This window comes from Telmatherina bonti (genome assembly GCF_933228915.1).
Source record: "Telmatherina bonti genome assembly, chromosome: 17".
NCBI lineage: Eukaryota > Metazoa > Chordata > Actinopteri > Atheriniformes > Telmatherinidae > Telmatherina > Telmatherina bonti.
In genome coordinates, this window is record NC_136615.1 from 15,796,588 (window position 1) to 15,822,986 (window position 26,399).

General features: G+C 37.3%; 1 protein-coding gene across 6 annotated transcripts; it reads left to right on the forward strand.

Moving 5' to 3' along the window:
- Positions 1–1,288: 1,288 nt before the first annotated feature.
- mapk10 (mitogen-activated protein kinase 10) lies at positions 1,289–25,927 on the forward strand (the record flags this gene model as incomplete). 6 transcript variants are annotated; one of them, XM_079256250.1, is made up of 13 exons in its annotated part: positions 1,289–1,360; positions 5,352–5,521; positions 9,858–9,987; positions 10,457–10,515; positions 10,975–11,113; positions 12,323–12,488; positions 13,035–13,106; positions 18,362–18,544; positions 21,097–21,221; positions 21,925–21,951; positions 23,045–23,108; positions 23,310–23,387; positions 25,785–25,927. In XM_079256250.1, 13 exons carry the CDS (start codon positions 1,295–1,297, stop codon positions 25,925–25,927), a joined length of 1,422 nt encoding a protein of 473 aa, XP_079112376.1. The 6 variants fall into 6 exon arrangements, with proteins under 6 accessions (XP_079112376.1, XP_079112378.1, XP_079112377.1 ...); XM_079256251.1 differs by lacking the exon at positions 13,035–13,106 and adding an exon at positions 17,206–17,277 and having other exon boundaries at positions 1,295–1,360; XM_079256252.1 differs by lacking the exon at positions 21,925–21,951 and having other exon boundaries at positions 1,292–1,360.
- Between the last annotated feature and the right edge of the window lie 472 nt (positions 25,928–26,399).

Here is a 26,399-nt window from a genome sequence, read left to right on the forward strand (position 1 = left end):
CCTGTGTGTAAAATATATCCTTAACAATATAATGCACAATTAAGTTAATTCCATTTTTTTCAATCAACACAACTTGGCCTCAATTTTTTTCTGTTGCAGCAACATAAATGCAAAATTTTAAAATAAATAAGAAATCTCACAGAACTGCCTTAGGTTGGGGTTTAGTCCATGTTTTAAATAAAACTAAATTATACATTATCTTTATTCATTTGTTTGGTATCACTGTAGCATATGGCTGCATTACAGGATTCCTCAACATAAAAATGTAAAGACTTTGAAGATCCCACCATACACACTATATAACATAATCAAAAGATGAAATGAGATGAAAGAGAGAATCAGGGAGGAATCTCTGTAAGCGTGGGTCAAGGCCAAAGGTTAACTCTGGATCTTGTGATCTTTAGGTCCTTGGGTGACATTAAATTAAAAACTTAATTTTCAACCTCAAATCAAAAATGCTTTAAATTTTACATGGCATCCCAACTTTTTTACAATTGGGGTTGTACTATTAAACGTCACTTTGAATGGATATAGTGTACAGGTTTGCTCTGCTGAGTGAAGCAGACTGGCTTCTTCTCTATTTCCAGTCTTTGTGCTGAGTTTAGCTGAATGAGAATGTAGCAGTGTCACTACTGTAGGGATTTTTATTTTAACATGTGAGAAGAAGACCAGGGCAACCAGCCAGGTTGTCTCAGCTCTGAGTGTTTTCTTAGGGCTTCGGCATTGTACTGCAGATGAAGACAGATCATGATTAGACATAAATGACTTCACCGCAAGTCAGCCTCACCTGCCACTGCTCTCTGAACCAAAACCCCCCCACTCCAAAACTGAGCTAGAGCCACGCCCACCACCACAGACGGACACGATGCCAAGTTTTTCTTGTCACCCTGCTGTCTCAGAATATGGGAACATTGGTCATCGTAGTGCTGCTGTATTGTTCTCTGATGAAGAATTGACATATCGGTCTGTTTATATTTATGGAGGGGCGGGTGGCGTTGATTTGCAGTTTTTCTGATTTTTATTGAGAATGGTGGCAACAGAAAGAGAGAAAATGGTTGTGAATTTACTGGGAGCATTCAGCCCCTGCAGCAGGTGGGGGTTTAAGTGACTGAAATGACAAAGAAAAGGGTTCTCAGATGGACCACAAAGAAATGAAATCACTTTCTAACATATTATTCCGAATGGAGACAACTTTATGTCATCACATATGTAAAAGAATTGCGACAAATTCCTGCCACTCATCTCCACCTCTCTCTGGCTCTGCTTCTCCTCTGTTTGTGTCTTTCAGGTATTTATGAGCAGACATTTCTTATATAACTGCAGCCAACCAGTCCTGGATGTAAAGATAGCCTTTTGTCAGGTGTGTGTTCCTTACAGGTAAAAAAGGTACAGTACCGATTCACTTCCATTTCCCCTCTTTGCTCTGAATGCTGTTTTTTCTGTACATACAAAGGGATATGACTCTACAGTGGCTTGTCCTCACAAACATTAGAACAATTTAATTAACAACAAAGATGAAATCCAGCAAAATAGTTTAATTTGCTGTAAATATCCTTTGGGAATTTGTTTTCCAAGGTTGAAGAGCTTTTAGCCTTGTGTTAATTATTAATTATGCAAAAGATAAATAATTTGCATCTGATTTTTTGATGAAAGTTCAGTACCTCAAATGTTTATCTGGAAGAAAAATATTTGCTAAACTGAAGCTTAATTGCCTTCCTCTGTTTGACATTTAACAGTGTAAATGCCAAACTCATTTGAAAACTATATCTAGTATGCATATGAGGACTACTCGTTACTGCACTGTAGCTTCAGTAACTCTTGGCTTTGCATGGGACGCTTGCATTATACGTGCATGTGTAGCTGGATGTTTAATGATTACTGTAGATACCGCTGCCACTACAGTAAAGGCTGTAGCCCAATGTATAGAAATAATTAGATTATTGGTTTGGATGACCTGTCAGCCACGTTGACTGTAAATGACTTTCATTATAATGTTTATTTATTTCATAAATACAAGAGATTTTCTTTCATATTTTGTAGTTTAGCATCAAGTAGTTTGGCTTCCTGAGCAGTAGCATAATTACAAAGGCTGTAATTAACTTAAATGGTAATTTTGTTGTGCCGCTATTTGCACGTCTGCTCTACCCAAGTAATTACAGCCTGATAATCATGTGTGTATTTGTAGAATAATAATGTCTGTAGCTGAGTGAAGACATTAGCCACACTAATGTCATTTCATGGCTATAACACAAGTTTACATTTCTGCATGGAAACAGTTTGAGTGTAAACTCAGCTGTGTGTACTTTAAGTCTGTTTATACTGATCCATAGTTTTTTATTAACTACAGTCATGAAAAAAGTAAGTAAAGTTTATTCATTACAAAGGTTATCCATTACAAAGGACAGAGTAAACAAAATCAGCTGGTCCTTAAACAGTATTAAAATGAGATCAATAAATAGAAATGAATGGCAAGACTTAACCTATTAGACCACACTGATATTTATAAATATAAAATAAACTTATAAAAAAAAACCTTTTGTAGCAAGCATTTGAAGTACTTGGTTTTGTTTGTCATGTAACACATCATTTTGAAGGAATTTTAATTAATTTTTCTTCACAGTGTTTCTTATTGTTGAAGTTTGCAGGGATTTGTTTGGGAACATTTCAGTCAGGTTTGAACTTTGACTGCACCACTGCAACTCCTCGACTCTTTGCTTTTTCAGCCACTATGTATGTTGTAGCTGCGGAAATGATCGTTCTCCCATTTCAGCCAAGTTTCAGCTATATATGCTCAAAAAAATAAATGGAACACTAAAGTAACACGTTGTAGATCTGAATTAATGAAACATTTTTATTAAATACTTCGTTCTCTCCATAGTTAAATGTGTTGACAACAATATCACTCAAAAATTATTGATGAAAATCAAATGTATCAACCCATGGAGGTCTGGATTTGGAGTTATACTTAAAATGAAAGTGGAAAAACACACTAAAGGCTGATCCAACTTTGATGTAATGTCGTTTAAACAAGTCAAAATGAGGCTCAGTAGTGTGTGTGGCCTCCGCATGCCTGTAAGACCTCCCTACAATACCTAAGCATGCTCCTGATGAGGCGGCGGATGTTCTCCTGAGGGATCTCCTCCCAGACCTGGACTAAAGCATCTGCCAATTCCTGGACAGTCTGCAACTTGGTGTTGATGGATGGAGTGAGACATGATGTCCCAGATGTGCTCAGTTGGATTCAGGTCTGGGGGAACAGGCAGGCCAGTCCATAACATCAAAGCCTTTGTGTTGCAGGAACTGCTGACACACTCCAGCCACATGAGGTCTAGCATTGTCTTGCATTAGGAGGAACCCAGGGCAGTGCTCCTCATGTTCCTCCTTGCACAAAGATGGAGGTAGCGGTCCTGCTGCTGGGTTGTTGCCCTCGCACGGCCTCCTCCACGTCTCCTGATGTACTGGCCTATCTTTTGGTAGTGTCTCCATGCTCTAGACACTACGCTGACAGACACAGCAAACCTTCTTGCCACAGCTCGCATTGATGTGCCATCCTGGATGAGCTGCACTACCTGAGCCACTTTTGTGGGTTGTAGGCTCCGTCTCATGCTACCACTAGAGTGAAAGCACCGCCAACATTCAAAAGTGACCAAAACATCAGCCAGAAAGCATCAGAAATGAGAAGTGGTCTGTGGTCACCACCTGCAGAACCACTCCTTTATTGGGTGTGTCTTGCCAATTGCCCATAATTTCTACCTGTTGTCTATTCCATTTGCACAACAGGATGTGACTGTTGCTAAACGATAATTGATTGACAATAATCTAATTGTCAATCAGGGTTGCTTCCTAAGCTGACAGTTCCATTTCACAGAAGTGTGGTTGACTTGGAGTTATATTGTGTTGTTTAAGTCTTCCCTTTATTTTTTTCAGCAGTTTTTGGATGCACTTTCCCATTAGATTCAGTGGAAAAGTGTGTTAAACTTCTGACTGGTACTGTATATGGACTTACTCGTGCAAAATGTGTATACGTTCTATGAAAGTGGTTGACGTTTTCAATGACCTTGTGGACTTAATAGTGGCACATAAGTGAAGATTTTTTTTCCTTGATTTAAGAATCATGAAAGTCATAGTATTATTATTCGCATGTAAAAAAAATAAAAAAATAAATGGTATAACCCATGTCCTTATTATCAGATAGATTAGGTGCTAGCAGTGAACGAGGGGTGAGCTCTGTTCTGTTTGAACCCATAACTTATACATCTACTAAGAACATCATCAGAGGAATGGATTTGGAAGGATTAACAATTGATCCGGGACTTGCCACCCCAGTAAATTACGGCCGTGATTCAACTGTTTGATGAAAACAGTCTCAAAGAAGCTGAAAATTTCATTGGAAGATTTGCAGAATTGGTGCCAAATGTTAAATCTAGAATAAGAATTAATATGGCAATAACTTTCTTTTATGTGTCATTTCACATCTGATGTTACTCAGTTAAATAAATGAATAGTCTAAATGTTATAAAGCTCTGTCAGATGATAAAAATAATATTTTAAAGTCGTGCAAATAAACATCCCACCATGTTATCTGCTTGTCTTAAGACAGTGGGCTTCAGTAATTCAGTCTCTGACCTTGCTTTAACATCCTCTGCAAAGACAAAGCAAAAGTCTTGAAACGTGGAGCATAGAGGTAGAAAGTTTTGGTTTGAGGTAGATTTGCTGCCTTTGGGACAGCTGTTGCTATCATTGAAGAGAGAAATCTGTGTCATATCACATAAAGACAATGCAACATCATCTGTCTGAAAGCTAAAGTGGAAAACTTTAGGAAAGTACAAGAAACAGAGCTAAAGGACTTTTGCACAAAGTAATTGTCAAAAGTGTTTAAACAAACAAACTGTTGTTGTGAAAAGCAGACAATCACCAGGAGCACCTATAAGAAGGCAAAGTGGAAAAACAGGAATAACAAAAACATGAATAATAGCACCACCAGTATTGTTAGTGGAAAAAAGCATTCAAAATACAAGTATTATCTGACATCTGAGTATACTTAGATTTTTGTCCAAAAAATTAGATAAAATGAAATAAAATAAAATAAAATAAAATAAAATACTTGATAATTGGTGGCTTCACACATGTCACTTTTATCTTTAACCTTTATTTAAAAAAAAAAGTCTGCAATTTTTTGTCTTCAAATATGTTGAAAAAGTCAATAGTTTCCATGCAGTGTGTTTCCTCATTCACATAACGGTATTCTGATTGTTTACTTCCAGATTTTTTCTTACGTGTCAACGAAGATGGCTCATGAATCTTCATCAGCATCACTAACTGGGTTTCTTTGTCATGTTTTTATGATGCAGGGTTTTGGAAAACAAGTGGATGTTTCATATATTGCCAAACATTACAACATGAGTAAAAGCAAAGTGGACAACCAGTTCTACAGCGTGGAAGTGGGAGACTCCACCTTCACAGTTTTAAAACGTTACCAGAATTTAAAGCCCATTGGCTCTGGAGCTCAGGGAATTGTCTGGTGAGTTCTCCACTGTGTCTCTCTTTACTGTCCTTTTTATATTGGATCAAGCTGTTTGATGAGCCTCTCTGTTGCATTTAACATGTGATTGTCTAATTTAACTGCTTGTCTTATTGTTATGTAGCTACAGGAGATTATGAAGGAAGGGGCTGTCACACATACTACTATATAACATTTCCACGATTATTGTATTCATTTTACAAGGGGAAAGTCTTCTTTTCATTTATTGTGTGCTTCCATTAGGCTTGATCAACAAAAGTAATAACCATGTGACTAAGATTCTTTAATAAATACTTAAAAAAAAAATTTAAATTTAAAGAAGTGAATTACAGAGAGCTTAAAAACAGCTGTGTAGTACAAAATTTATAAGAAAAATACACTATTAAGAGGAAAATTGTTATTTTTGGGGGAGCTAAAGAATAATTAAAATGGCAGGGTTAATGGCAGGCACCCAACAATAACTAGTCTTCAGAAACGTTTTCTAACATAGTAATAAAAATTCATGTGTTTTATATTGTGTTAAGATGACACAGCACATTCATTTTGTCTGTGACAGTGTGTGATGGGAAAGAGCCCAAAGAAAACAGGTAGATGATGGGATTACATAAACAAAAATAAAGTAAATATATTGCTGCAGGGCAGGATATCAAAACTGGTAAAAAACAAACATAATGATAACAGAGGCAAGAAACAAGGCAAAAGCAAAAAAAAACAAAAAACAAAAAAAATATATATATAAAAATAAAAAACTAACAAAAACTAAGAAACAGATGGGAAGAAAAGCATCTTGCAATTAGCAAATGAAACCTGGTAGAATATTTATAAAAACCCAAACTAAACCAAACAAAACCAGAAAGAAAATAAACACTAACAAAAAAAAAAAAAGGAAAATTACTAATATGAAATAAAAGAAACACTGAGATTTTCTTTTTGTAAATATTCTGATTTTTCAGCAAACACCATAAACAGGAGTCTGAATGAAGATAAAATGTTTTTGTTGCTGCATATATTCATGTTTGTGTGACAGTTATATGCCATTTCTAATGCTTTCTTAAACACTAAACATTTAATCAACTTAGGGAAAAAAAAGACTCAACAACATTAATTATTAGGGTCAAAACCAGCATTTCTGACATAATTTCATTGCAGGTATGGCGACTCCTCTCCTGTAAGCTCCTTCTGTGTAGAATATGCATGAACAGGACATAAGGGTCTAACAGGACAGACTCTTAAATGAATCCCTAATCTAGATTGCAGAGTTTGTATTCATTGTGATTCAGCTCACGCCTGCCCTGTCAGGATGCTGTGGAATGGCTGCCAAGGCTCCACTTAAAGGAATGCATCTATGTCAGACCAGGAAACAGATCTATAAGTCATATTCATGGTAATGTGTCACAGTGATGTACCTCTCAGAAGCCTTCTCTCAGATGATCTCACTTAACAAGTTTAATTTCAGTGTGTCCTCTGCTGTGCATGAAGACTCATTGGCTCCTAACACCCCTGTCCTCCACTTCCTCCCTTTTCTTGTCCTTTTGCTTCCCATGCCCTCAGTTCTTCTTTCCTTCTGTTCCAAAGCAATTTATTGCTGTTTAAAGGAGCTTGAGCAGACTGTGCTGCTAATGCTGGGATTTGTGCCCATTGGAAGGATATTGTAGAGATGAATAACAGGGAGAGCAAATCAAATTGAACCTGGTCGTCTGTGTGCTGCTTGCCTATGTCCACAGCTGTCATCTGGTGTCATAAGGTGTTGGTATTAGTACAGAGAAGTCACATCAAATCCCAGTGACTGATACATTATCCTGCTGATCTTAATGGTCAAGCATGAAAGAAGTAATTTTGATTTGTTAATAAATATAACAACAAAATCTGACAAGACTGTGTCATGGACTTATGAAAGCTTGAAAAATGGTTTGACTATAATATGATGGTAAAATATCTAAAAAAAAAAAAACAGGTATTGTTTGTACTTTTTACTATACAACTCACAACTGGGTCACGTAATCACATTTACGTAAACATCTGTCTGACTCAGATCTAAATGACATCACAACGGCTAACCGCAAATAACTAATACGCAAACAAGCAGGGATCCAGAGGTTTATCTGAACATCAGAAAGCAAGCGTTCACTTCTTATGCAATCAGACTCGTCCCAGTATAGCCCAGGAGCATGCTAATGAAGAGACACTCATTCTCGCTTGTTTTACTTAAGACTCATTCTGTCAATGTTGTGGCCCACGAGCATCCCAATCTGCACACATCTCTGACTCCTGCACTTGATCAGGATAAGCTCTCACAAGCATCTTAGAAGGGAGTTTAGCTGGTCATGACATCATCTTTCACTTAGCTAGAAAAGTGATGACTGGCTCAACTCCCCATTGGCTAGATGCTTTTATGAACGTTTCACTGTTTCCATGGTCACAGATCATCCCTTGCCTGCAGTCTCCGTAGAGACTCTACAAACCACAGCACATTATTCCAGCCATTCCCAGTAAGCTTGCACACAGATGCCATGAAACTCAGTTTACGGCATCTTGACAGGTGAGTTTATCTGAAAAGCCACATAATATGTTGTGGCATAAATATGGCTGCTTTTTTGTGCTGTTGTTCTTTGAAAGCCAAACAGAAGCTAAAATCCCAGAGGTTATCAGGATTGTTTGAGCCAGCAAAGCAATTATCTGGCTGTATTGGTCAACAGAATGGTTTGATGGACTTTATGGCAAGAAATATGACTCCCATTCCTTCTGGACTTAGTTGGGTGGCATTGTTTGTTTTTTGCTTATAACATAGCAATTTGGAGTCAATTCATTGAAAAAAATATTTACCTAAAGAAATTGAAGGTAGCATTTGATTAGTAGATCGGTAACTATAGCCTAATAGCATGCTAATGAGAATGCTAAATGAGAGAGTATATTGTAACTACCTGTACCTCACACTTACGGGTTACATTGGGGTTGGATGTAGTACATACACATATATCTCTATCATGATATGTTAAAACTGTTTTCCACTTCTTTCTGTGACTGGTAAAATTACCATTCAGACAGGTGAATAAAAAGGTATGGAGGTAAAATATAGAAAAGCAAATCTTGTATAATATTTCTTTAAGTAAGATAAAAATTACAGCTAACTACTAAACATTAATTAAACTATAGAGACAGCTAGCTTAAAATTTCCCAGCAGCGTGTTGCTGGTTTGAGCACATTGTGTCAAAGTAGATTGCTGGGGGATGTATGCTAATCAGTTAGCTGAAGCTTTAGCTAGCCTGCAGCCTAAGCCATTCATTTCTCATTGTCTCTCACAGGAACAAGACTTTGTTTAATATGAGTTTATTCAATTTTTTTGGTTATCTTTTCAATAGTTAATATACCTTTCAGAAATATTTTTCCTTTAAGTTTTAAGTTCAGAGAAGGAAACTAGCAGACTTTCTGTTCTCTAGAGTTTTGAAACTGGGTTTGAATCACTGAAAGCGCTCTCATTACATGACTTTTTTCATTGTTACTTTTTGCTCAGGTAGAAACAACACTTTTCATATCAGTGATGTCAAAAGAGTTCAGTTCCCTAAACATTCTCTAGATATCAGCTGTGCAGAGTGCCAGCTGGATCAAGGATGACTCGACTGATGTGCAGGCAAAAGGGATGTGTCACCTTGATGTAGACACAATCTCTGCGCCCACAACAACCTTGAAACATTGCAACACCCCTGTTACCATACAGCGATGCAGTAAATGCAGCATGATTTTGAAGTTGTGGTTTGAAATACAGATAACTCACTGAAAAGTCTCAACTTTTAAACCTTTGCAGGTAATGAACCCCCCCACCTCCCCCAAAAAAGTGACAGGATGGTAATATTTTCAGACAATCTCAAGTAGAGAATAACAATTTTCATCTTAATAGTGTATTTTTCTTATATATTTTGTACTTCATAGCTGTTTTTTTAAGATCTCTGTAATTCACTTCTTTAAATTTAATAAAGTATTTAATAAAGTGTGCTAGCTTAGATATATAAAGCCAGAATCACTGGAAAATTGCTTGCCTGATTCTATCCAAAGTACCAACTCCTTTACAGCAAGTAAATGAAGAAATCTAATCAAATTTATGTCTGTTATAGCTTATGTTACTTAAATATATAAATTCACATTTCATACTTTAATCAGACATCTGTTTTGCTTTGTTTTTGATTCCTTAGAGATGTGAAAAATCCTTCTTTTATGACCAATGACACTCACCATGGAGTGTCAAGAGTGTGATGCAACAAACAAACAGAGACACTGGCAATAACTCATCTAAATGAATGCCGAAGGAAAACTGATGATTGCATTTTTTTTCTCTCTGCAGTGCGGGCTATGATGCTGTCCTGGACAGGAATGTAGCCATTAAAAAGCTGAGCAGACCCTTCCAGAACCAGACCCATGCCAAGAGGGCATACCGGGAGTTGGTGCTCATGAAATGTGTCAATCACAAAAATGTACGTTTTTTTTTTCTTTCTTCTTTGTTTTGAGAAAAGGAAGGAAAATATTGCTCTTGTCCAAATGAAACTGATTTTTAAACCGTACCCCAGCCTGTGTCTATTTCTGGCTCCCACTAAATCCCTCCGCAACAAAACGCAGGCCAGATCCAGCGATGTTGTGACCGTGCTAAATTCCATGCCTCCAGAAATACACCAAACTGGCAAGAGAGTGAAACAGAGAGCACTTCAAGGCATGAGTGTAATAATCTCTGCTGCAGTTTGTGCCCCTCTTTTTTTCCAGCAGTTCACATTTTTCCCTCCTCGTTGGTTCCATCTCATTTCTTTGTTTCTCTTTGTCTCACTAAGCAGTGTCCTTCACGGGGGTCATTAACAACTCTCAGTTCTTAGCAGTCCCTTGCTTTGATTCATTGATTGATTTTTTCCAAGCATAGTATGATAATCCTCTACATGCTCTTTTCTCTTTCAGATAATCAGTTTATTAAATGTCTTCACGCCACAGAAATCATTAGAGGAATTCCAAGATGTGTAAGTAAAGTGAAAAAAAACCCAAAAAACAAAATTATCTAACGAAACAAGCACCAGAAAGATCTTTATTTAACCCATAAATCGGATTGCAGGGAGAAGAATAGATTTTATATGCATCATTTGTTTGTAACTCCTTTGCAGCTGCATTTGTGAGAAAACAAGTGCTGAAGTGTTGTCAGTGAAAGTACTCTTGGTGTAATCTGAAGCTGCTGGAAGTATCAAGTTGTCATGCTGAATGATAAATAATAATGTCCTCACTTTCAACAGCATTTTTTTACTCACTGAGATTCATGCATCTCAGTGGAGCTTTGCATTTGTTCAGGCAAAAATGTTAGAGACACTGCAGTTTTATGATGTTGCTAGCAAACATGTAACACCTTGAAATGGAAAATAACTCATCATTTACTCAGCCAATTGCGTCTGCCTACCAATCATGAAGAAATATATAATTTTTCTCAGGTACCTAGTGATGGAGCTTATGGATGCCAACTTGTGTCAGGTGATTCAAATGGAGCTTGACCATGAGCGAATGTCCTACCTGCTCTACCAGATGCTGTGTGGCATCAAACATCTGCACTCAGCTGGCATAATTCACAGGGTAAGAAAACAGTTCAGCTTTGTCACTTTTGGGCTTTACAGGCTGTATCTGGATTACTTTGTCTCAGTCACCTTATCATGAATATCATCTTTGCAAAATGTAATCTGTAAATATGCAAAAAACAGCATCAAGCTAAATTTGCATATGGTTTGCATTTCCAGAACAGCAACCGAAACACGAATAAAGTCGTGTTCAAATCTTTTGATACATAACAATGATTTGTAGAGAGGAGAATCACTTAAAAAAAATCTGGGAATGCTGTCACCGTTACAACACTAAAGATAATTTTTAGTATTTTTAGGAACAAAATCTTACTTATATCAGGTTAAAGTTTACATATAAACTAACTAGTATGTAAAATCATTCAGACAAAATATAATTACACAACAGAAAATTGTTAAATATATAAGACTAAGTATTTTATACACGTAACCTCCAAACTACCCATCCAATGAAGAACTGTCTGTTTTGGCGTTTTCCTGGGATATAATAGCTATAATATGTTATTACGGGTATATTCTGGGAAGAGTTATAATATATTATTTGACTTTTCATCTGTAGGAGGTTCTTTTTTCCAGTTGGTGTCTTTTTGTTTTACTCTGTGCTTTATAACACTTTATGTGTGCAGTATGTTATAGACAGACACGAGAAGAAATATCTATCTTCTGGTCTAAGTCGCTGCCAAAAGACAGCAAACAAATTCTCCAAGATGATGAACCATTCCTTTAAATGAAAAGTCTAGTTATTGTGCAGTCTTAACTTTAATGGCTTGCAGCTGCACATCAGTATTCACTATTTTTAGCTATTATTTAACAGTAACCAGTAAGTCCAAAATGGGGATGGCTGTGGCTCAGGTGGTAGAGCCAATTGTCCTGTGACCTGGAGGTTGATGGTTTGAGCCCTGCTCCCTTTTATTGCAGCCCTGAGGGGGACACAAGTGTTCTCCGAGGGCTGGTCTTAAGCCTGGATAAATGCAGAGGTTTGCATCAGAAAAGGGAATCTGGCATGAAAGATGAACCAAATTACACCTGTGGAAATAGGGCTTCTGTACCGGCTTGGTAGTTGGAAGCCAATGATTTGCTGTGGCGATCCCTTCAGGATAAAAAGCCGAAAGGAAAACAAGTCCAAAAACTGTCAGGAAGACTTAACTGGAAACAGTCTGACAAAAGAAAGGTTTTGTAAATTGTATATTCTGGTCTTCATTTCCAGGATCTCAAACCAAGCAATATAGTGGTGAAGTCAGATTGCACTCTGAAGATCCTGGACTTTGGTCTGGCCAGGACTGCAGGTACCAGTTTCATGATGACCCCATATGTGGTGACACGATACTACAGAGCCCCAGAGGTCATTCTGGGAATGGGATACAAAGAGAACGGTGAGAATCACTGATAATTATTTGGACAAAAGCAGATCACATTCACACACAGCTGCACGTCTCTGATAGCCATGTATATCTGTAGGACACCAGGACCCAAAGTTTAATCTGTACTAACTAGTTGAATTTACTGCAAGAGCTTCTGCCTCTCACTCCTGTTTCTTTAAAAAAAACACACTAATTCACACCCTTTTCAGAAGTTTTGGTTGAGCTACAGTGAACTGAAGTGTTTGAGGAGTGAGTCACTCAGAATGTCAAGACGTGACCGAACGCCAGCCTTACTAAAACACATTACAGTCACATACGCTCCAATGATTTGAGTTTCCTGCAATTAGTTAATTCTTCTAAAGCGCTGCTTGATCTTTCTCCGTTTTCCTGTAGCTCTCTGTCTAAAGGTGCATTTCATATGTAACAAGCTTCTTAATAAATATATCTCTCATTAAATAACAGCTAATCTCTAGGGCTCACAGTGGATTACACTAACCTCTGCTTTCCTCTCTTTTCTTTGGCTCCTTCTTTGTCTCACCCTCACCTCTGTTCTTGCAGTGGATATTTGGTCGGTGGGGTGCATTATGGGAGAAATGGTGCGCCACAAAATCCTTTTCCCTGGTCGGGACTGTATCCTTGTTAACACGCAGAAACGCAGTTATCTGGTAACCATATGTACTTGTGCTTCTTTGCTGAATATCAGCAGGAAAACATCTTTGTTTTAAACACAAGCATACATGTTGGTTTACATTTACGTTTTTAATTTCACTGATTTTTAAAGACTGAGATTGGAGTTAAAATTCATTTGTCAATAGCTTAAGCTTCACAGCTTCATGTTTTTCTAGTCAGACTTTTATTAGCAGCCCCAATGTTTGCTGTATGTTACAGAGGTGAACTGCGCCATTCCCGTGTCTGACTTACTTTATAACGCAACACCAGCAATTCTTCTCTTAACATTTTTCATATAACCGCTGTAACATCATGAGTTTTATTCAGTCTTATATTTTCTGGTAAAAGAGAAAACTTCTGTCTGTAGTTACATCCCTCATGCTGAGTTTTCACAAACATGCAGTATGGTTTCTACCTTGGAGGGTTTACTGTGAGTTTCTGCTGATGAAAAACAACAAAAAAATACTGTAAGAAAAATTATACTGAAAATTCAGGCCACGCTTTAGAAAATCTTTACCAGAAGAACCAAAAAAGATTACAAGTCCGGGACTTGCTAGTATTAATTGGAGGGAAAGTGATTGGACAAACTGAGTACCAATCAGAACTAAAGAGGATGTCCTCTGATGCCATGAACATTACACTCTGAAGTGCAGATGAACTTGTGCTACATGCATTTCACAAAGATTATCTGAATTTTTGTGGCAGTTTTGACATCATGAAGGAGACCGCATGAAAAGCTTCCAAAAAAAAAAGAAGAAAAAACTTGCACCTTCTGCCAAATGATGACGTCAAAGTAAATTTCGTCCGCTTAAATGGGGTCTTGCATATCGTCAGCTTCATAGCATAATTATTGTAATAATAATCATATTTTAATGTTTTATCGACAGTGATGCACAATCTGAAATATGAGGAGAATACAGTTTGACAGATATCACAACTTGGCCAAAACATGACTTTTGTATATGACAGTGACAGCCTAACAGTGTAACATTAACTTGGACAGGATTAGCGCACTGAATGCACAGAAGTGGGAATGGGACGATATAGGGCTGCACAAGTGCAGAAGGTGTTATAAAGATACAGTATAATGTTACATCCAAACCAATGTCCTACATATAGAAAAGAAAAAAAATCTAATATTCAGATTTGGAATAATACACCTGCTGTATTTGACATTTGAGGGACATTTCCCAGAGGTATACACACTTATGTTGAGTATTATATATTTTTTAAACTGAAGGATGGGGATATGTGTGTATTCTATGTTCAACTAAATGTCAACTTATCCCATGGAAATACAAATAATAATATCTACTAAGATGATATTACCATGCCCTAGACCAGTAGTTCCCAACCTATTTTCTCTGAGAACCTTCTTTATGAAACTAAAGTTGTGGACTCCTCCGCCCGTCATGTGTTGAAATCCCATTCCAGGGATCTCATGTTGGAAAGCATTGTCTTAGACTTTAACTGCTATCCAAACCTTATTAAGACTTATGAACAAGTCCCACTGTTACGCTGGTTTCTTTAGAGATTGACAAAGATTAAACACACGACAGCTTTCATACTCATGGTATAAATCCATCCAAAAATAACCCTAAAACAAATTCAGCATTTATAGATAAAAAGGGTTTGTATACCCAACGTTTATTTGATTGACACAATGAGCTTATGGCTGTTCTTTTTTCCTCACAAAAACATTAAAGTGTACAGCAGCATCCAACTTTTTGCAAACCCCACAGTTTCTGCAGTGTTTCATCTGTGGCTGATGTGTGCAAAAACTTTTTTATTTTTGAAATATCACGGTCTGTTGCTGTGCAAAATGTGTGTCTTTCGTTGCTGTGTTGGAACATCACATGAATCACTTATTTTTCACTTTCCTTTGAAACATCACAGACGGTCAGAAAACCAGTGTATTGATAATGGCTTAATGAAAATTAAAAACAAGCTGAAAACAGCACATATGCCAAACAATGGCCTCATACAGTGACTACAAATGCTTTAAACAAGAAGCATTATGCCTTTTGGCTTTAGAGCAACCTTCATGTGCACCCCCCGCAGTGTTTGACAGAGAAAAAAAAGAGATTAATGGCAATCGATGCACACTCCGCAGAAGACTTCACATGTGGGTGGCAGCATGCAGGACCCCTAAGGGATTTTTTTTTTTTTTTGGTCCCTTCATGGCATTGTCAATAAGAAAAATGAGCGGCCTTATCCCTGAAAATGGTGATGCTAAGTAGTTAAGAGGCCCATTGGTGTGTGTGTGCAGGTGTTTGTGGGAATACTCCGCTCTCTTCAGCTCTGAACATGCAGCTCCTAAAAGATTAATGCTCTGAACAACTAGAAAATCTCGCAATGAGCTCAGCAACATCTCTCCCTCTCTTTCTGCTCTCACCGAAATTCCTCTCATCTAATACTCCATCCTGTCCTACTGCAGATGAATGAAGTGCACTGACACACACAACTGTCCACCACAGATAGTACCTTGTTGTTAGTTATCTTAATTCACATCACAGATGTTTCTTATCTGTGTAATGATCTAGCCAAAATGATCTACATCTTCCTGAGTGACAAGAGCTGATTTGGAATAGTGGTCTGTCCACGAAGAGAGGTCACAGAGCTGTTGGGTTAGTAGCTGTTTGATGTTGGATTCATCAAGAAGCTTGTTAGCTAAATTTTTATGGATGGCATGGAGACACAGGGCTCTTGTGGTGGATGGAATGGTCAAATGCAAAGGCATTTGGGCCTTGTTAACACCTTGTTATGTGTTATAAAAGTGAGTTTCTTTCAGTGTGTGGATTATATCTCTAGGAAAGATGATTGTAACTCTGCCTGCAGTGGTCAGTGAGCCCATACATTTCTCTCCCTTTCCCCAGCAATCATATCACACACCATTACCCTGCAGCTTTTAGGAAAGTTTCAGGATCCTTTCTTAAGTTTCAAACTGTTTGGAGCAACTTTCTTGTGTTTTTGAATGGATGTCTGTGGATCTATTTTTTTTTTATCTTTGTTTTTCTTTTATCTATGTTTTTATCAGGCCAGAGGGAAATACCTTGCGTGAGAATAGTTGCAGTATGTGGCATTACATGTGGGTTTATAATGTATCAAAACACTTCTTGTTCAAACATGAGTGCTCTAAGGGTATTCCTACATTTGTATCCTTTGTGCTAACCTTGTATGAAACTAGAACAAATTGGCTCCTTTTTTAGTTGCATATTCACAGCAGCTCATAAATAAAGGAAACATGGTGCAAAGCAGCGGCGGGGCTCCTGTGGAATTACCTTCCTGTATGATGTTAGTGTTAAAACCTGATTGATTCTGATTTGATATAATCTTTAAAATGATCTATTTAGGTCATTCTGTATTTGGAAATTCAAGTTAAGGATGTGCTACACTCTCCAAGGTGCTGCTAATTAAAGTGCCCCATTATACTTGTTGAATGGTAACATATAAATCAAAACGATTGTCTACACTCTATAGGGTTTGCTCATGCCTTTTTTATTGCCCCACAGTGACATTTTGAGCCCACTGGTTCTTCATTAGACCTCACCAGCTCAACATCTTTTGATGAAGAGCTGTTCACGCTTGAAACGTCACCTCAGTGCAATAAAGTATCTGTGAGCGAAGCCCTGCAGTGGGCCAGCTGTCTTATCAATCTTTTTTGTGAGGGTTCAGCCACATCTCTGACTCGGCAAATACCACCTGGCTTTGGAGGTGATGTGAGTGTTTTATACAGGGTTTTAAAACAATAATGTACAAATTTCTATGTAAATGCAATGAGAAAGAGAGGATGACAGAGAATCATTATAATCTGCTTCTTTGACTTTTTACAGTTTGATTTGCTGTTTTCTTTCATTCACGCATCTGGTTTACTTTTATGGTGTGTTTTTAGTGGCAGCAGGTAGATTTGTTCAACAAAAATGTAAGATCAACCTATTTTTAACTTTAGCTAACCAATTAGCTGGTGATCTTTGAACTCCTGAACAAATCTTGAACCTTAATTATACTTGAACCTTAATTATAGTTAAAAACATGTTTGTGCCTGCTTGTGTGACTCTAGTGGACATGTGGTCAGTCGGCTGCATCTTTGGAGAGGTGGTAAGAGGAACGGTGCTGTTCCCAGGGACTGACCGTATCCTTCCAACCTTCAGTCCTATCTTCCCTCTGTTTCACATGGAAACCCTGCAGCGTTACATCAGGAGTGCTCTTGCTCAAGTGCATAAGGTTATATTTCAGAGAGCTAAGAACTCTAAACAGAGTGGAGCGTCATGCTTTTTGGCAGCGACACTGAGAAATAAACACCTGAAGCTGTCTGAGTGAATCCAAGCTCATGTTGAAGAGTCATGGATGAAAGCTGTAGAGGATGAAAAAAAAAGTATTTTTTTTTAGTACTGGATGGATCTTAGCCAATGTGCAGTGGAGACAAAATGCAGGGGTGGAACTGTGAGGAATTCCAGCAAAATGAAGCAATAGGGATCTCTGGTGGCTCTGCGTGTGTACTGCCTCAGTTAGCGCTATGTGTGAGCACATGGAGGAAGGGGGTTGTTTGCACCGTGTGAAAGGGAAAATGTGGAAAATGCTCTGTGGACCCAAAATACTGTAAGCCATCTGTACTTACATACGGTGTACTTTACATCTCCTGTATATCAAAAACAACATAATATTAATAGTAGGTTGATCTTCAGATCTGTAGTCTTATGAGGTCCCTTAAAGAAGCAGCACCCAAATTGAAGCATGTCAGATTGAAAGTGGTAAGGTGATGCAATATCGAACAGTTTATGGTAAATTCATGATTTTTTTTCTGATTCCACATGACAAAAAGTCCGTTTTCAAAAAAAAAAAAAAAAAAAAGAACTGGTAATTTACTGCTTTTAAAGCCCAGTGACTTCAAACAAAGTAAAAGTAATATTTACAAGTGAAACATATTTAAAAGCATGTTTGCAATGATTTTTGTGTGGATTAGTTTATATTTTTAATAGCTACTTCCTTTAAAATGAATTGCAACATATTTTTTTATTAGAAGCCATTTATTTATATCCTTTGTTAAGAATTGCACTCCGTAATGATTTTTGTTCATTTTGAAAGGAAGTCATTACCATTAGTTACATTTTTATTAATCGTTCCACTAAATCCAAACTAAATCGTATTAGTATTTAGGCTGACAGGATGCCACATACTAGAGGTGTGTTTCTCTTAACCTCGACCTACCACACCAGACATTGACCAGTGGAACAAGGTGATTGAGCAGCTGGGCACACCCTCACCAGAGTTCATGAAGAAGCTCCAGCCCACAGTGAGGAACTACGTTGAGAACCGGCCCAAGTACGCAGGCCTCACCTTTCCCAAACTCTTCCCTGACTGCCTTTTCCCTGCTGACTCTGAGCACAACAAACTCAAAGGTGAGAGCTCGCGCCAATGTGCTTTATTTTAGCCATTTTATCAAATGATGGTGCCTGAACAACAAAAAGACACTGCTCTGTTCTTAAGTCATGTAAAAGTAAAGCTGTTATTGCTTAGTACTGTGTTTATTCCTACGCAATACTGCAGGTGTTACTGTCTGTCATGTTTTTTCCATGTGGCACATCATGTCACAAGTCATTTTAACTGTCCTAATTAAGTGTTATCATTAAATATCTGCAATTTAGATAAGATGCTAAATGGAATCATGTAAACCATGCATATACAAAATTAATAACACAACGACATCTTGTGATTTCCTCCTTCAGCTCAGAGAAGGCAGCAGTCTCTCTGGACCAGTGTATTCCTGCTCTTTCCCTTCATGGCCAAATTCTAATTTATATTTATGGATTAATATTTGTTACTCACAGTGTTACTTACAACAAATACAGCTTTGCAGTCTTTCAGTGTCCATCCCATCATTTACAATTTTATTGTTGTTATCAAATTAAAAGAAATTATTTAGTTTCAACATTTAAAGTGTTGAAAAATGAACATATCTTCAATATAATACTTTAACTGTGACAGTCATTTCCCTCTATTTTAATGAACATTTTACCTAAAAATGGGCCTCTTATTGGCCAGCTGTACTTAACTGAATTGTGCAATCCCCCTCCATAAGAGCTAAATTCTCACTACTTCCTCTTTTCAGATTATGAACTAGCACATCACCACTTTCTGCTGTCTCACCTAAGAAGTAAAAAAAAGTAAACAATTTTATGTGATTCAACAAACAAAATATGACTGTTTTTTCCAGTAATAGCTCAGTGACAGAGTGGGAAGGCGTGAGAGCCAGTCAACATACTTCTGTTGGTTTTGTACAGTTTTAGGCAGGAACTGAGTCAGACATGAAGTAAAGAATCATTGTGCTTTGCTTATTTTGAACAGTAGGAGGAGAAAACGGCAGACGCTGGTGCCAGAGAGTCAGAAGCAGATGATAGGCGGAATCACAGCCATAAAGGAGGGATTTTAAAGATTTGATCACTTTTTTTAATTAAAAACAACCCACTGACAGGCATAACAAAGGTTGGGCTCAGCTCGTTTCCATCCCACTGTTCTCAGTTGAGTTTCTTCAGTTCAGAGCTGCTGCAGAGCTATTTATAGTAAAGGTCAGTGTGCGTAGGAGAGAAGTGGTGTGTGTTTTAAGGGCACTCAACTCAATTTCAGATCCATCCTAAAGGACCTGGGGGCATAAAGACGACTGAATGTCTGATGGCTGCATCTTTTTTCCCTAAAGTCTGATGTTTGGACATATGCAGACTACATTTTAAAAGATGCCTGCAGATGCAAGTAAAGCAGAGCAAGATAGCAGAATTAACTGTAAAACCTTACTATTACTCTTAAATTGATAGTATAGATATGAGACAAAGCTTTAATTAATTATAAAATGTAAAGTTATCAGAATAATTAAGATTAATGGAGGAAATTAAATGAAGTAATTAATGACTAATTTTTCTTATACTCATTTTTTACTAACTTTTTTTTTTTTATCATTAGTTTATCTGATTATTGGCTTATGCTACAATTCAGTGACATAGGACATTAGCTTCAGAGGCAGAGCTAGATTGTATGGCCAGGGTGATACTTGCATACTGTATATGAGGTAGTCTAGATGTTGGAAGTTGCAGGAGACAATCCATGTAGGAAATAATAAACGAACATCTGCCATGAAGTCAACCGCTGCACTTAATCTAAAAATTAAACATAAGTGCTCCCTATAAATATAAAAGTGTCCCAGAAGTAACCAACAACTCCCTTTTGTGGTTGTTTTGGAAATTCAAACCATGGTTTCAATTTTTGCAGAATTTACTGTCTCATTTTTAAACATTCAGAATGTAACCTGAAATGATTACAACACAGATGGACATTCAGCAGATAAACATGCTGCAGTTATGAGTTAACAAATCATTTTTGTTTAACATAAAAAACTTGATTAATGTAAAAACCAGTGGATGAATTTAACAGCCACATCAAGTATATACCACTGTAATCTGTGTTTTCCATTTTTTCTTCTTTTTTTTCTTTGATGGTTTGCTAAACTTTGATATTTTATTTAAAATAACATTTTATTATCAATATAATTGATAGTGGATATAGTTGCAAAGCTCCTCTGCATCAAATAGAGGAGCAAAGAAAGTGACTAGCAACGTGAAGAAGATGACTTGCTGGATTTGAAGCTAAAATGTTCAGTCAAAAGATGCTACTAGTGCTGATCCAAAACTTATGATGGCAAAAGATAAAGAGAAAATAATGATAAATTCAATCATTCCGATCATATTTAAGCTGCTATAAGGCGCTGATTTTCTTTGAGTAGCTGCTTATTTAATTATTGTCTTTCATTCCTGCCAATCGCAGTCTTTTGTATTTCTCCTCATCATTTTCTGTCATGTTCTGCATCAGTTTTCTTTCTTTCCACATCAGGGGCAGAAAGAAATATATTTTATTTTCTCATTAGAACAACTGATGCCATTGCTTTGTGTTTTTCACACCACAGCAAGCCAAGCCAGAGACCTGCTGTCTAAGATGCTGATCATTGACCCTGCTAAACGGATATCAGTGGACGAGGCCTTACAGCACCCCTACATCAACGTGTGGTACGATCCAGCTGAGGTGGAGGCGGTAAGTAGGCGGCGATGTGTATCAGCCATGAGTCCAAGCTCATTCCTGTCCTTCTGTGTCTGATTGGTTAGCAAAGGCTCTCACTTTGTATATAAATACGATGACTCCCACACTATTTCATTTGTCCCTGAACAAAAACAGCTTGGATATCATTAAAAATGCTGCATCTATGAGTGTGCTTTACATTTATGTTCCCATCTCATTCTCATTCGTCCTTTACTTCCAGTTTTATTCATTAGTTCAGAACTGAATTATGTGTGAATTTAGCAAAGTAACCTGGAGTTCTTGCTGATTAGTGCATCATTCTGTCTTGTACTGTCAGAGAAGTGTTGTTTCTGGTTCATTTGCTGAAGTCTAATCTCTTCATCTGGACCTCATTAGTATGAGGTGACACTGAGATTGGGAAAAAAAAAAGCCATCTGCAGGTTGACAGAGTTACCACTTCTACATGCAGCCGCTTAGTAGTGCATGAGTAGTGAATGGATAATATTATAACTTCTGCTGTGTGAAATAACCTGCAGGCTAATGGCACCATTTGTATTTATTACTCTTATTTTGAGAAGATTTCATGCATTTGGCCTTGTCAAGTTGTTTGGTTGTTGATGTTTTTAATAATGTGGCATGTGTAGCATGGCTGTGAATGGCATTTCAACACATTTTCTGCTGTTTTCCCCTTCTCTGATGTCACCTCATGCAGATGAAGGACAGAGATCTCTTCCAAATATCCATGGTAAATAACAACTACCCCTGCATTGAAGAAAACTGTGCAATTGGACTTTCTTAGACTGCACATGAAAAGAAAAGATTTTCTTAGAACATATTTTTTGCACTCCTTGAAGGCTCCCTGCAGATGTGTTTGAACAAAGGTAAAAGGGATAATGTGTATAAAGATGGAGGAATTATAAACGTAATACTAATCGTGAAAGAAGTGCACAAAAGCAAGTTTATAAAAATGTGTAGATATTGTTTGTCTGCATATCTGCAAGACTGCATGAACACCGTCTTAGGAAATCTAATATCTACCTTATAGGCTAATTAATTTAATTTTTAATAAGAATTAAACATCTACCCTACTGTGGTTGCTTAATGTGGACTTGTAACGGTCTCTCCAAGGTCATATCCGAGTTTTAGAGAGGAGATGATAATGATGTTAGAGTCTGGGCCAGGATCTTTATAAATGAGTGATAAGAAGTGTTGACTGGATGCCAGACAGCATATCTGCTTCCTGGTTGATGAAATGGAAATCATGTGTGAGAGGCACAAAGCCATTTCAGCAGGACAACACAACAAACAATTTAATCATATCATTGCCTGTCAGCGTTTTAGTGCCAGCTGTCTATTATGATACAATTTGTGTTGAATGTTCTGGAAATTATCCTAATTGTATGTATTTAGATATAAAAGGTGCTTGATGTTGATTTGAATTCATGTTTCTTCTTTATTTTCTTCATGATCCACATGTGCTGACCTTCAAAACCCAGCATGTTGGGTACAAGTTGTCTCACCACAAAACTGACATCATTTCATTTCCTGCTTTCTGGAGAAATTACGAAGAGTAATCTCAGCCTTTTTTTTCTGCATCAGTTTGAGCTGCAAACATGTTTTTAAAAAATTAAACAAAATTCAAACTATGTTTGGATAAACGGTACCTGAAAATTTGTTTCTTTAATATTTAGTGTTACAGAAATGCAGGAAAGTTTTTTGGCTTTTAGTTCAGCATTCAGATTTAAATTTAAGACATTTTTGTGTGGATGTTCTGCTTATTTTTCACAGGCTTTTTTAAAACCATGACTAACGTGGAGTTTGCTTTCTCTTCACTTTAGCCTCCACCTCAGATCTATGACAAGCAGCTGGATGAACGAGAACACTCTATTGAAGAGTGGAAAGGTAAGAAGTGTTTACTCTAACAAAAAATACAAATGACAAGTACGTGAGTTGTTTATATGAAAGGAGCTTGTATATTGTATGTTCGCAGAATTATTGACAATAACATTCAGTTACTGGTATTGGTGACATAAGATGTAGATTTGACACTTTTGTGTATATTTTTTTTTATTAATTTTATGCCATAATTGCACAACTTGGCAGAACTAATCTACAAAGAGGTGATGAACTTTGAGGAGAGAACGAAGAATGGCGTTGTGAAGGGACAACCTTCACCTTCAGGTACTCTCAGTGCATAAGCCTAATCGCTCTGTAAGTGAATTTACTATAAACTTAATGGAGTTATCCCTTGTAAATAGAGAAACCCATTGTGTTGTTGACCATGTGTCTGTGTTGCTTGCATCTCAAGTTAAATGTTGTTCAGTGATGTTATTTTGGTCTATTTCTTAATAATCAGAATGTATGAAGCTAAACTAATTTTGCTAAAATGCTTTCTGTCATAGAATAAGTGATAGCAAATGTTTTTTATGACTGTAAATGTACACATAACATACCGTGATTTAAGGTTTGGGTTCTGCAGTCCTTGAAAATGCAATTCCTCAGCTGCAGCTGACATTTCATACTACAGGGAGGGGGGAAAAAAGTCTCTAGGAGACTATATGTTTTCTCATTATTCACCACCAGATGGCAGTAAAGAGTCACATTAACACAGAGACCAGAGCAAATGGCTTTTTGTTGAGAGCAGCATCTGTCACACAGACAACCAAAATGTAATCCAGATACATGAGATTCTGACAGCCTTAGAAATATTTCAAGACATCTTCTTATTTTTGTGATCATAAAAGTATAATTTCTGACTCCTACTTCATATTATTCAAACTCTGTAATACTCCTCTTACTCACTGGATAAAATATTACAGAGTAAACAAAAAAGGTGAATGATTTCAGTCCATTAAACAACAATTTGCTTTTTTTTTTTCTCCCTTTGCTTTTTTGTCTTTCTCTTGCAAATTCACAACCTCCATCTTTTCTCATCCCTGTATCCACGAGTAATTAAGTAGATGGGCTTGTCTGTGGTATCTGATGAATATCAGACGCAGTGCAGGCGAACTGCAGACGGCAGTGTTTCCCTGCAGCAGGAAAGCTGAGGAGCTGAGAGTGCACATTACTCAGGCAGAACCTGTGTGTGTGTGTGTGTGTGTTCAGTTTGACATTTGTAATGCAGATGATACAGATTTTACTCTGTTATATATTTTTTCTTGAGCTTTTATCAATCTTTGGGTGACTTTTTATTTTTTCCAGATCAAAATTATGACAAAAAGATTAGATTATTATTTTTATCTTTCGTTTACAGTCACGCCTGTTTGCTTCCACAAAGGTTTCTATCATTTATGTCTTTTCAGGCCCTTCGGTCCACTTTAAACAGCTGTCCCATTAATGGACAGACGTACAGATTAAATCAATATATTTGAGCTGTTTTCCACAACCAAACTGCTCTGCCATCTTTTTTCATGGCTGGCATTTGATGAAGCTGAGATGGTACAGATAGGCAGTGAATTCTTCACTTCATAACAGCAGGGTAGAAACAGCTCTGAAGTAGAAGTGAACTGAACTCTGTAATTATACACGATTAATGTAAATGAGCACAAAGACTAATGGTAATATCATAAATCAGTCATATTAGAAACAATTAAAAAAGATATTTGTTTGAATTTGACTTCATAAATGTCTGATATCATTAGCAGCCAAACAGAAATGGCTATAATATGACATTTCTCCCCAAATGAACTCATGTTCATTTGGGGAGAATTGAGCACTCTTCAGTCCCCTTAATTTTTAACACTGACTCATTGTTAATGGCAAACTGACAAACCTGATTGAATAAACCCATCTTAGGTAGTTTAGTTTTGGAAAGTTTACTGCAAATTTCAAAATGAGGTCAATATCAGATAATTGGTTTCTTGAGGAGTGCCATTATATTTCCATTCAGAAAACTTGATAGTCCCCAAAGGACAATTCATTTCTGCAGTCAGCCTGTCTGTAGCGACAGAAATACAATATAGCAAAATATAGCAAGGTATAAACAATGCAACAATTACCAGTCGCTATGGAGCATCACCACATCAGCACAACCACCACCAGGGACGGCACAGCAAAGAGGAATGCGAGATAATTCGCAGAAGTTACGTATAAGTTCCCAAATCACAATAACTCATGGCAAAATAATCCATAGTTTGTTTTGTGGTTGTGTTCAGCAGCCTTATGGCAGACTGCATAAAGGAATTTGCATAAGTGCTTGTTCTCTGCACCAGTACATGTAATGTCTGGATATGATGGGTTAAGTTATGTGTTAATAGAGATATAAGTCATAATATGATAATATACACAACCATAAAAAAGCTATATTGTAGCATGTACTTTATTACAGATCCTGTGTATGGATTGCTAAAACAAACCCTTCTATGGTGCTCACTGAACCCAAAACTTAATCACTTTTGTCTCATTATACACACACTGTGATTGTGCCCCTCAGCTGTTGTTAATGTGGATGTCTCAGTCATAGTAAAGTAACTCTACCCTCTGTGTGCGCTTGCAAATTCTGACTTCTGTTGTATTTCTGCCTCTATTAGGACTCTTTTACGTTGTAACCCCCCGCTGCTGTTGATTCCCTTAGCACAGGTGCAGCCGTGAACAGCAGCGAGAGCCTCCCTCCCTCCTCCTCCATCAACGACATCTCCTCCATGTCTACCGACCAGACCCTGGCCTCAGACACTGACAGCAGCCTGGAGACCTCTGCAGGACCCTTGGGGTGTTGCAGGTGACTAGCCGCCTGCCTGCGCAACCCCATGTTCTTCCAGAGATGAAGAACCTAATGGATATGACCAACTAAAAAAAACATAATAATAGGAAAAAAAATAAATAAATAAAATAAAATAAAATAAATAAAAAGAATGAAAAAAGAGCAAAGATCAAATGAAAATATTCTGAACAAAAAGATGAGCTACGGAAACACAGAATCTGAAATGATGAAATTTAAAGCCTGTGCATTGTCATTCAAAAACAGCAGTGGTATTTAAACAGAAGTAAATGAGCTGAGGTATATGTTAATGATCTTCTAGTTGCTTTGCTTATGTAACCCCACATATCTTGTATATGGCATCGAAACAAAAATGACCAAGTGCTCCGACTTGCATCTCCTGTAAAGTGCATATTGGCTGGCTGCTGTTCTCCTGATTCCTTCCAAAAGCATTTATGCACTGATCTTTGTGGCAAGGTGGTCATCCACTGTGCTCA